This window comes from Leopardus geoffroyi, chromosome A1 (genome assembly GCF_018350155.1).
Source record: "Leopardus geoffroyi isolate Oge1 chromosome A1, O.geoffroyi_Oge1_pat1.0, whole genome shotgun sequence".
Lineage (NCBI taxonomy): Eukaryota > Metazoa > Chordata > Mammalia > Carnivora > Felidae > Leopardus > Leopardus geoffroyi.
In genome coordinates this window covers 156,509,813-156,522,953 of record NC_059326.1, presented here as the reverse complement: position 1 = coordinate 156,522,953, position 13,141 = coordinate 156,509,813, and the positions used below count along the sequence as shown (strand labels likewise).

The window sequence follows — 13,141 nt, the reverse complement described above, 5'->3', positions numbered from 1 at the left end:
ACTTTACCCTAAGGACACTTGTTGAATCCAGAGAAAGAGCTGAGATATAAAACTGTGGTTTCTGGAGCTCAGAGGAAAAGGAGTATAAAAGCCATAGCCCAAGGCCTAATATAAACTGTTTGTATTTGTAGCCCTGTACTTCACTTGGGATTACCCAGGAACCCTCAAACCTGGCAAAGGAAATTCTCTCCAGAGGAAGATATTCTGTCTTTGTCATGTTATTGTTTTTACAAATAATTTTTCAAATGTGATTTATGGCATATAGTAAATGATAACTAGCTCATAAGAGAATATATAAAACACAAGAGAAGTTAACAGGAGAAAACAGGTAGACTTATGAAGCCTTCAGATATGCAACAGTCGGTCAAAGACTATAAATTTATTACTGCCACGTTGAAAAACAAAAGAAAACCTTGAATATTTTGTAGGCAACCAGAAACCATAAAAACACGTCATAGTAATTAGGAAGTAAAAACGTCTAAAACTGGCAAAAATACAAAACGTAAAAATGCAATAGTCATGTTTAACAACATATTAGACAATACTGAAAAGAGACTAGTGAATTAAAAATTAAATGAAAAGACACTACCCAGAATGCTTCACAATATGAAAGACCTGAAAATCTAGATGACAGGGAAAAAGCACAGAAGATACATGGAGAAAGTATAGTAAGTTTAATTGGAACTAAAAAAAGTAGAGCAGAAAAAGTCAATCAGAGGAAATATGAGAAGAGAAACTATGTAAGAATTTTCCTGGAGAAAGAATAGACTTATGGCCATTTGACACCAGAATTCTCCACCTAAAACACTATGCATCATCTACACAAACAAATGGTTAAAATATAAAAAAGAAAGAAAGAAAAAAGGAACAAATTTACAAAGTAGATTCAGAAGTATTAATTAAGGCAATTATTAAATTTGACTTAAAAGTGACAGAGAGGAATTTAAAACAATGGGGAAAACATACTGTTTAGTCTGATCTTACATGGACTCGAAAAGTAAAGTTCAGTTAACTTCACATGCCAGAAATACAGGGCTCGTTTTTTTTAAACTATAATTTACATTAGAAATTAACAAAAAAGCACAAACATATCCATTAATCATAACAAAAATACATCCATTTAGAAGTTTTAAAGCATATTAAAATGCTTCTTGAATCAAAGAATTCATAACTGACAATAAAAAAACATTGGGGAAAAAAAACACTAACAGCACACTGAAGTATTAAAACCTGTGAATAAATCTCAATCTGTAGTCAAAGGCAATTTATTTTGAGTATATTAGAAACAAGGACTAAAAAGAAAATAGATCCAAATATTCAAGATATAAAAGGAAAGAACTAAAAAAATTATGAACAGCTGAGAGACTCTTAATGACAGAGAACAGAGGGAGGTGGTGGGGCATGGGTTAGTTGGGTGATGGGTATTAAGGAGGGCACTTGTGATGAGCACTGGGTGTTATATGTAAGTGATGAATCACTGAATTCTACTGCTGAAACCAATATTGCACTGTATGTTCACTAACTATAATTTAAATAACAGTTTGAAAAAAAATTATAAGCAGAAATCAATGATATTAACACACAAAAAGCAGACAATTAAGTCCCAAAGGCAGATTATTCTCAAGAGAAGAAAGGTAATAAATGGTTATTATGCATCCAAAACATGGCACAGTATGTTGCAATGCACCTTACATATTTCAGTGCATTTAATTTTCCCAACTACCCTTCAGATAGGTAATACACTAAAATCACCGTACTTTAAATTTCTAATGACAAACAAGATCTACTTATGAGGAAATAACTAACAACCACAAAGGCAGTTTTAAAAACAAGTAAAACTTTCTATTTGTACACACAAAAAATTGTATGAACTCAGTTTTTAAAATCATAGGTTCCGTAAGAATTGAAATTGTACAAAAGTAAAAAATCTAGAGTAAGTGAATTCAGATATCTTAGCAGTAATGATCAAAAAACTGTCCCTAGCTACTACACCCAGATGTAAGATGATGAAGAAACCAACTTCTAAGGATCTTTTACAATAAAACCTAAATGAACAGAAAACAATGATACATTTGGAGAGATTTTACTTTTATTCAAACTGTTCAAAGAATAAAGACAAAAGATGTGTAACTCAAAGATATGCTTTTTCATAGGTCATTATTCATTTGTAAATCAATTCTACTTACATCATTAGACTTGCATTTTTCCTTGTGAGAATATATGGTCCACTCCAAAAGCATATTTACTGGTTTGGTCAAAAGCCCAGAGGCCTCATTTCCTGACCAAAAGATTTCAAGAAGAATTGCCTTTCCTGTTATTTTTAGACTCTGAGAATCTGACCAGTCATACAACCTAATGAAAATATGAATCAAAGTATATTTTTATGACAACTTGATCACTATAGTCATTTAGGCATAATATCTTTTGCCATAACACAAAACGATCTAGTGATTTCTAAATATAGAAAGGGTGTAATATATAAAGATTTTAACAAAATTATAATAAAGAGCACAATATAAAAAATGGTCATAATTCAATATAATGACCAAAAAACACAAATAGTAATCTAACTGCATGTCTTAGAACATACACAAAACTTATCATGGATATTACAGATTCAATGTTAAAAAACCCAGTAGAACTTCCACTTAGGTATTCCATTACTTAAGAATTAAAAAATACATAAACCCTGAAAAATATATGAAATTTTACCTATCCAAATGTCTAAATTAGTGAAAAACAAAAATGTGAACTGAAGCCACATAAAGAACATAAAAAACTTTACTGAAAGACTATGTCTACAACCATGTTTTAAAAACAAATCTACTTTAAACTAGAAAACAAGGTGACTTTTTAGATGTACATAAATTAGAAAAATAATACATAAAACAATATAAATATAGAAAAATTTTTCTTTATGATTAAACTTACTTTTGGCTCAGATGTCGCACTTCACTTTCCACTAAATTAAAGAAAAATTTGAGCAGGGTCAGGTGGAGCACCTTACTGCCAATAATATTTTTCGAAATTTGATGACAAAAACTTTCATTGTAAAGACAAGACCTGAAGAACATGAACCCAATAATTTGTAACATACAAGCAATTTAATGAATATTCTGTGGACAAAGTATTTCTTTGAGAGAATTATTAGAAATCTAATGAAATTTGCTTCAACAAACTACAAAACTAATCAACAATATTTCATTAGTATGTTTTCTTCCTTTAAAAATTAAACCATGTCAAATATCTCATGACATTTAATTTTTAGTAATACAGATCTCATTTCTGTTTGTAAATGACTATAATATTTAATAGCCAAATGGTACTCTATTCTTTATTTCATTGATAAAGACCAAAAAATTATGTATTTCATTAAACACTTTCAATTCAGATGATAAGCTATAGTCTCTTAGAATACTTTCTATAGTCCTCTTCTTACTCAAGATTATTTGTTGTTATTATCTAGTAAAATGAAGGTCATTTAAGACTATTTTTTAAGAGTTTAAAAAATTTAATATTGGGGCACCTGGGTCATTCTGTTGGCTAAGCATCTGACTCTAGATTTCGGCTCAGGTCATGATTTGGTTTGTGGGATAGAGCCTCCTGCCTCCTGTTGGACTCTGTGCTGACAGCACAGAGTCTGTTTGTGATTCTTTCTCTCCCTCTCTCTCTGCGCTCCCCCCCCCCCCCCCCGTACTTGGGCGTGAGTGTGTTCTCTCTTAAAATAAATAAATATGCATTTTTAAAAATTTAATATTTTCTTTTCACCTACTATAGCCGTACTGTCCAACAGAACTTTCGGTGATGATGGGATATGTCCTGCTGAACACGTGAAATGTGGCTTGTGCAACTGAAGACTTGAATTTTAATCTTAAATTTATTTATTTATTTATTTATTTATTTATTTATTTTAATTTTTTTAACGTTTATTTATTATTGAGAGAGAGAGATAGAGAAAGAGCATGACCAGGGGAGGGGCAGAGAGAGGGGGAGACACAGAATCCGAAGCAGGCTCCTGGCTCCGAGCTGTCAGCACAGAGCCCGACACGGGGCTCGAACCCACAAACTGCGAGATAATGACCTGAGCCTAAGTCAGTCGTCAACCAACAGAGCCACCCAGGCGCCCCTAATCTTAAAATTAAATATGGTCACATGCGGCTATTGGCTACTGGGTTGGACAGCAAAGTTGTATAGTTTTTTTTTTTTAAAGAGGGTGTGCAATTACTCAGAAGTCTAGGACTAAGAAATCCTACATAACAATACTTATAATAATGTTCCAAATTTATTATCAATTATATAAACAATGTACTTGTAATTTTCTACCTGTCTCCACCTTTCCCATCTTCTTTTTGAATACCACATTGTCAGGTTAGGAGGGTCATGAATGACCGTTAAAATTTAATTTAACAATACTCAAATCTCTTCTAGAAGATGTTCTATGCCTATATAATTAGTCTATCTGAAAAGTGCCAGAGCTGAACACCATAGTATCTTTCTTTAAAAAAAAAAAAATAAATAAAAAATAAAAAATAAAAAAAACCCAAAAACATATTTTAGGGAATATTTCAAATATATTTAAAAGTAGACTAATATTATCCAGCTCATCTAGGTGTCTACCACTTCCCTAAACACCTTCTTTCTGACTCCCAATGAACCCAATTGTTTTGAAATGAAATCTGGGTATTTGTTTATTAAAAAGTCTACTTGTAATTCCACCTCCTATTGTATCAATTAATTGATCTGAACATTTATTAAGCATTTATTACATTCCAGATATTGTATTAAGACTAAGGATAGAGATGTTTAAAACTGAGCATTTAAGTGAAGAGATGGGAAAACATTATGCAAATGGAAGCAAAAAGAAAGCTGGGGTAGCAATACTTACACCGGACAAAACAGACTTTAAAACAAAGACTGTAACGTGAGACAAAGGACACTACATAACCAGAAGGGAATAATCCAAGAAGAAGATATAACAATTTTAAGTATTTATGCACCCAACAGGGGAGCGTGAAAATAAATAAAGCAACTATTAACAGACATAAAGGAAGAAATTGATAGTAATACAATAGCAGTAGGGGACTTTTAACACCCCGTTACATCACTGGATAGATCAGACAGAAAATCAACCAGGAAATAGTGCCACTGAATGACACATTGGACCAGAAGGACCTAACAGATATATTCAGGACATTCCATCCAAAACCTGCAAAATACACCTTATTTTCAAATGCACACAGAACATTCTGCAGAAAAGATCACGTTAGGCTACAAAAAAATCTCAACAATTTTAAAAACATTGAAATCATATCCTGCATCTATTCTGACCACAAAGTATGAAACTAGTGATCAACCACAAAAAAAAAAAAAAAAAAAAAAAAAAAAAATTGGAACACAAATACACAGATGTTAAATAACATGCTACTCAACAATGAATGGGTCAACCAAGAAATCAAAGAGGAAATAAAAAAATACATAGAGATGAATGAAAAGAAAAATATAATGGTCCAAAATCTTTGAGATACAGCAAAAGCTGTTCTAAGAGGGAAGATTATAGCAATACAGGTCTATCTCAAGAAGAAAGAAACATCTCAAGTAAACAACTTAACCTTACACCTAAAAAGAACAACCAAGCCTAAAGCCAACAGAAAGAAGGAAATTATAAAGATTAAAGCAGAAATAAATGAAATAGAAACTTAAAAAAAAAAATCAATGAAACAAGGAGTTACTTTTTTGAAAAGGTGAACAAAATTGACAAACTAGAAACAGGACTCAAACAAATTCAGAAATGAAGGAGAGGAGAAATAACACTTTAAACCATAGAAATATAAAGGACTATGAGAGTATTATAAAAAATTATATGCCAACAAATTGGAAAACATAAAAGAAACATAAATTCCCAGAAACATATAACCTCACAAAATTGAATCAGGAAAAAAAAAGAAAATTTGAACAGACTGATTACTAGCAATGAAAATCAGTAATCAAAAATCTCTCAACAAACAAAAGTCCAGGACCAGATGATTTCGCAGGTGAATACTACCAAACATTTAAAGACAATTTAAAACTTACTGTTTTCAAGCTATTTCAAAAAATAGAGGAGGAAAAAAAGCTTCCAAATTCATTCTGAGGCCAGCATTACCTTGATACCAAAACTGGATTAAGATCACAGAAAAAAAGAAAACTCTAGGCCAATAACTGATAAAGATGTAAAAATTCTCAACAAAATATTAGCAAACCAAATTTAACAATACATCTAAAAAACAATTCATCACGATCAAGTGGGACTTATTCAGGGGATGCAAGAGTAGTTCAATATTCACAAATCAATCAATATGATACATCACATCAACAAGAGAAAAGAGAGAAACCATATGATCATTTCAAGAGACACAGAAAAAGCAGTTGACGAAGTACAAAATCCATTCATGATACAAACCCTCAACAAAGTAGGTATTGAGGGAACATACCTCAACATACTAAAGGTCACTTATGAAAAACCTACAGCTAACATTATCGCTAATAGTGAAAAACTGAGAGCTTTCCCCCTAAAGTCAGGAACAAGACAAGGATGTCCACTATCACTACTTTTATTCAATATAATACTGGAAGTCCTAGTCACAGCAATCAGACAAGAAAAAGAAATAAAAGGCATCCAAATTGGTAAGGAAGAAGAACAACTTTCACTATTTACAGATGATGATGGGATACTATGTATAGACAATGTTAGGGGTGCCTGGGTGGCTCAGTCAATTAAGCAACCAACTTTGGCTCCCGTCATAATATCACGGTTCTTGAGTTCAAGCCCTGCATCGGGCTCTGTACTGACAGCTCACAGCCTGAAGCCTGCTTCGGATTCTGTGTCTCCCTCTCTCTCTGCCCCTCCCCTGCTCACGTTCTCTCTCTCTCTCTCTCAAAAATAAATGTAAAAAAAGAAAAAAAGAAAAAAAGAAAAAAGAAAAAAGAAAATGTTAAAGACTCCACCAAGAAACTATAAGAAATGATAAATGAATTCAGTCAAGTTGTAGGATACAAAATCAATATATAGAAATCTGTTTTATTTCTGTACACTAGTAGTGAAGTAGCAGAAAGAAAAAATTAGGCAACCATTCCATCCACAATTGCACCAAGAAGTATAAAATACATAGCAATAAACTCAACCAAGGAAGTGAAAGAACTGTTCTTTGAAAACTATAAAACACTGATGAGAGATACTGAAGGTGATACAAAGAAAAAGCAAGATATTCCAGGCTCATGTGCTGGGAGAACCAATATTGTTAAAATGCCCACACTATTCAAATTAATCTAAAGATTTAATGCAATCCCTACCAAAATATCAACAGCATTTTTTACAGAGACAGAACAAGTAATACTAAAATAGAACTACAAAAGGCCCCAGTAGTCAAAGAAATCTTAAGAAGATTCATGCTGTGTCTCTCTCTGTCCCAAAAATAAATAAATGTTGAAAAGAAACCATCAACAAAACAAAAAGACAGCCTACTGAATGGGAGAAGATATCTGCAAACGATATATCTGATAAGGGGTTAATAGCCAAAATATATAAAGAACTTCTACAATGCAACACCCCCAAAAAACAAATAATCTAATTAAAAATGGGCAGAAGATATGAACAGACATTTCTCCAAAGACTTCCAGATGGCCAACAGACACTTGAGAAGATGCTTGACATCACTCATCGTTAGGGAAATGCAAATCAAAACCACCAAGGTATCACCTCACACCTATGAGAAAGGCCAAAATCAAAAACTCAAGAAAAAAACAAGTGTTGGCAAGGATGTGGAGAAAAAGGAACCCTTGTACAGTTGGTGTTAATGCAAGCTGGGGAAGCCACTTTGGGAAATAGTATGGAGGTTCCTCAAAAAATTAAAAATAGATATAACCATATGATCAATAATTCTGCTCCAAAGGAAATAAAAACACTAATTGGAAAAGATATATGCATTGTGTTTACTGCAGCATTATCTACAATAGTCAGTGTATGGAAGCAACCCAAGTATCCATCCAGAGATGAATCAATTTCTTTACAATGGAGAATTACTCAGCCATAAAACAAAAAAACAAAAACTCTTGCCATTTTCAACAACATGGATGGATCCACATGGTATAATGTTAAACGAAAAAAGTAAGTCAGAGAAAGCCAAATACCACATGATCTCACTCATATGTGGAATTTAAGAAACAAAATAAATGAATACATAAACAGACAAAATAAACCAAACTCTTAGATACAGAGAACAAACTAGTGGATGTCAGAAGGGAGGTGGATGGGTAGGTAGATGGCCAAAATAGGTATTGGGAATTAAAGAGTACACTCACCATTATGAGCACCAAGTAATGTAAAGAATTGTTGAATCGTTATACTGTATGTCTGAAACTAATATAACACTGTGTGTTAACTATACCTGAATTTAAAAAAAAAAAAAAGCCTTAGAAAAACTGGGCATCTACTCTTGAAAAAGTCAGAAGCCGAAGTGAGTGACAAACAACTTAGAGGAAAGGGCAAGAATTATGAAGTGGCATCTGAGTTATAAGTTGAAGTATAATTAGGAATTGGCTAGATATTCATGGGGTTCAAGAATAGAGGTATATTTAGGCAGAGAAAACATAAGAGCAAAGGGATAGGAAATGAAAAATAGTTTAGTTACTGAGCACATTTGGGAAAATAATGAAGATGAGAATAGAGCCATATACAGCAGCTAAATCACAAAAGGTCTTACATGTTTTGCTAAGGAATTCCAATTGTCTCTTATAGGTGATGTGTCAGTTAATGGAAAACTTTTATCTGGGAAATGACAACATTACTTTGGTAAGAATATACTGAGGTACTTTGGAAGATAAAGGGCAAAAAGTAGAATCAAGATCAATAAAGCAGGTATTGCAATAGTTTACATATGAAGCCATGAGGGCTTTTAAATGACAATAACAGTAACGATGCAGATTCGTAAATACATAACCCATATATCTTCACATTTTATACAAATGCTGGGCTAGTACTGGTGCTTTAGAATTGTATTTATATCTCAGTCACCTTCAAAAGTGAAGGAACTGGCGCCTGGGTGGCTCAGTTGGTTGAGCACCCAACTTCTTGAGTTTTGCTCAGATCATGATCTCAAGGTTCGTGAATTCCACCTTCTGCAGAGCTCTGAGCTGACAGCAGGGAACCTGCTTACAATTCTTTCTCCCTCTCTCTGTGCCCTTCCTCTGCTCACGTGTGTGCCTATGCTCTCTCTCAAAAATAAACAATCATTTTTTTTAAAAAATGAAGGAAGTGCTTTTTTATTTATCTTTTTATCCCCAGATAAAAAAAAGATATCCCCTATATGTTGCACAATGCCTGGCTCCCAATAAGTACTCAATAAACACTTGTTGAAAGAATTAACAAAAAGCATGCTAGCCAGGTGATTAGTTCACTTCCAATATATCATAGCCTTTATATCTTTATATAATCTCAAAGATATAATCTTTATAATCTCAAAGAGATAATCAAAGGTCTAGCCTTTGCCTGGCTAGTCAAGCATCCTTTCTCTCACCATGATGGAGTGTCCTAAAACTGAACACTTGGATAAGGAAGTACTTTCCAACAAAAGCAGGCTACCAGATACAGGGAGCTATCAGAGAAGAAAAACAAAAACAAAAACAAAAAAGAAACAAACAAACAAAAAAACTTCATGGTTTGGTACAAAGGAAGAGAATTAAAAAGGATTTCCAGAGAAACATCTTCAAGACAAAAAGAAGAATCTAGGAAGAAAACATGCAGAGACACAAAAGGAATGACTCTTTAGGGAACACTAATTTGTTTCAAAATTCAGATTCCTAGCTAAAAAAACCCCCACAAAATACTGTAAGAGAGAATATATACAGATACCAATGTTTACACTTTTGATGACCAAAATTTGATGATCTCCAAATTCAATAAATTTTAATTAGATTTTAAAACAATATATACACATATAATTTTGTTAAAAAAATCAAAACAAATAATGATTTGCTTTTCCTGTCTATTTCATTAAACTTCTTTCTTTTGTAAAGAAACTAAATGACAGATATGACCAATCTAGACTTGACCTTTCTGTGAGTTTTATAAGAAATACAACAAACATATTATACACACACATAAACTTTTTCTAACATGAAATGTACTTCTTTCATTTTTGTCTAAAACATATATAGCAAAATGAGATAAAATTAAGCATCCTCACATGTCAAATTCCTTACCTGATAAGCACTTCTATGAGAGACCATGCTCCTTTCATACAAGTTGGACACTGAAACAGCTCTAAGTAATATCTTGACATGGCTGGGGACTTCCAAGGAGGATGTAGGTGAAGAAGAGCAGACAATATATGAAAGTATCGGCCAGAAAATGTATCTATGTTATCCTATTGTTTAAAAATAAACAAACAAGTAAAACGCTACAGCTAAAAATTCACTTTAACTGTTCCTCTAGCCTAAAACTGTAATAACCATGACCTAACTTTCTTCCCAAATAGATGTATTTGGAAGTTATCATATTTAACTAGTTAAACACTGCAACTGAGAAAGACACACATTCTAAATACGTTTCTATACATAAGGTAATCCCAGCTATTGACACTAACTTATATGAAATGTCCACTCTACTTTTCATGATTATAGTGAGATTAAGAGTGCCCAAATGTGACCTGAGAGGAATTAAAGGTAAAAAGCTTTTCATGCAATATGCTTAGTTATCACCAACATTAGTCTGACATAGCTTAGGTTTGTTATTTCTTCCAATTGGCACTATGATGAAGAACATAATTAGAAAGCTACCTTTGAGAAGCTGTTCTTACTGGTATTCACAGTTTAAGGAATGTGTTTATTGTCTGCATATACTATGAATAAAATGATCATCACTGTACAAATGGCTTTCCTGATCATTGTTATCAGATTTTTATGTTAGTTACTTTACCGCCACAGAAAAAAATCAGATAAATTTTTCCTAAGAGAAAATTATCTTAGAGATTCTAAGAAAGTAAATTAGATCACTCAAAGTAGTACCTAGAAAATAGTTTAAAAGTACCTAGAAAATAGTTTAAAAGTAAAAAAGAAATGGGCCGCGATCTCAAGTCTTGGTCTCGGTGGGATGCACCAGAGAGATCTGACACCCAGTCCTTATATAGTCTTTATGAGAAACCAACCTTGTGCCTGCAGGAGATCCACGTTCCCACCTGGACACATGTGGGAAACCAGGCCTCCACAAAAGTGCTGCCTCCTAGCTCAACAATGGGATTATCTAAAAGGAAACATGAGGGAGGTAGTAGCCCTCTCTTCCCTCTGCACCTTCTTCTGCATCACCTAGCCTAAAGTTGTACCGTCCTCCACCAGAGTAGCAGAATATACTTCTCCCATCCCAAACCAGCATCTGAAGGATTGCAGAATGACTCAAGTTCCTTAGTGCATTTGTAAAACAGCTCACCCAGTGAAAACAATGATTACTGACAATGCTGCTCTGCTTTTTCTGACATCCTGTACCAGGTAAATCGTGTTTTTAAATCTTATGCTATAATCAGCATAATTTCACCTCTTGAATTTGAATGAGTTCTGGGACATAACCAAGATCAGGCTGTAGACATCTAAGAGTGAAGGCCAAGGCCTGGATCCTGGTGAACTCACCAAGACAAATCACTCCTGTGAGATGCTCCTGTAGCAGCCAATCAATGCTCTCTTTTGTGCCACCAAGTCCTTGCTGTGTAATTTTGAATTCCTATAAATTCATTAAGGTCCCATTTTGTCTCCCATTGCTGTGTTAGTTCTATGGGACTAATAGTAAATTGTGAATTTTTAGCAAATGTTTTGTAATAACTCCAAATACAAAATATACGAAAAAAAATGTAATATATGGCTACAGCATTTCTTATTAAAATGAGGGAGGGGCACCTAGGTGGCTTAGTTGGTTGAGAGACCGACTCTGGATGCTCAGGTCATGATCTCGCAATTGATGAGTTCAAGCCCCACACTGCCTTGCTGTTGTCAGTGCGGAGTCCACTTCATATCTTCTGTCCCTCTCTCTCCGCCCTCTCCCCCACTTGTTCTCTCTCAAAAATAAAACATTTAAAAACAAATAAATTTTAAAAATGAGGGGAAAATACTGAAAAGACAAACTGTAAATACATAAAAAATGAGAATGTCCGTATTTTAACATTCTCTGAAAGATTATAAACCCCTAGGACTACTCTTACCTGCAGAATGTTCTCTAGGAGAGCATGAAGAAGGCATACAGGGGGGATATAATGTGCCTGTAATGAGGAAAGCTCTTCAATCGCCTCTTTAAAAAACTGTCCTTCTATGAGACTTTCAATTAAATTTAATACACCTCTGGGGAATTCAGCATTTTTAGCCTAAAAAAAAAAAAAAAAAAGATTCAAGAACTCAAAAGAGAGAAAAATTTGGGGAGCAAATCAAATTAGTAAGGAGACTTAATTTTCCTATCTGTAAAATGAAGACAATTCCTGCCCTCATGACTTCACAGGATTGTTACATGGTTCAAAAAGATTATTTATATGAATGTGTTTTATAACTAAAAGGTACTACAAAAATATACATTATTAATTGATTTACTTATTATTCTCTGTTGCCTTAAATAGTAAGAGGAAATACAACCACTAAAGGAAAACTTTAAAAGGCATTTCCAAAGTATGGCTGATAATGAGGAGACCTCAGAACTAAAACTACACATAGTTCTTTAGGTGCAAAATTATTTTTTGGTTTTCTTTAAGCTTACAAGCAAACTACATCTATCAAGATATACTAAAGAGATTAAGATGTCACCAAGCACAATCAATGTTTGCAAACAGTTACAATTGCTATTGCGTCACAGAATCACTCTGAAGATGCACATTAATATAACTCTAAGAGTTGAATGACCCCTTGGTCAAAATATAACTACAATGAAATACTGTGAAAGACTACATGAGATAAATTGTAAAGCAATGAATAATATAAAGGAAATATGTACTTTGATAAATATTAAATTGAAAATTTAATATGGAAGTAGTAATTATAAAAGCTGGGAAATGTGAGAACAGGGGTATATAACTCATCCATGATGAGCACAAAGTAAGTTTTTAATTCTCATTATCAGTTTTTATTACCATATACA

At 33.3% G+C, this 13,141-nt stretch overlaps 1 protein-coding gene across 3 annotated transcripts in view; it reads right to left on the bottom strand.

The window, feature by feature from the left end:
- The window catches only part of SLF1 (SMC5-SMC6 complex localization factor 1), an 80,231-nt gene that overhangs the window by 29,741 nt on the left and 37,349 nt on the right, over nucleotides 1-13,141 (bottom strand). For all 3 annotated transcript variants that reach the window (XM_045498092.1, XM_045498086.1, XM_045498098.1), the window contains 4 exons: nucleotides 12,222-12,380; nucleotides 10,237-10,400; nucleotides 2,932-3,063; nucleotides 2,187-2,352 (listed from right to left, as the gene is read on the bottom strand). In XM_045498092.1, coding sequence (XP_045354048.1) covers nucleotides 2,187-2,352; nucleotides 2,932-3,063; nucleotides 10,237-10,400; nucleotides 12,222-12,380 — 621 coding nt within the window. The remainder of the gene's footprint in view (nucleotides 1-2,186; nucleotides 2,353-2,931; nucleotides 3,064-10,236; nucleotides 10,401-12,221; nucleotides 12,381-13,141) is intronic.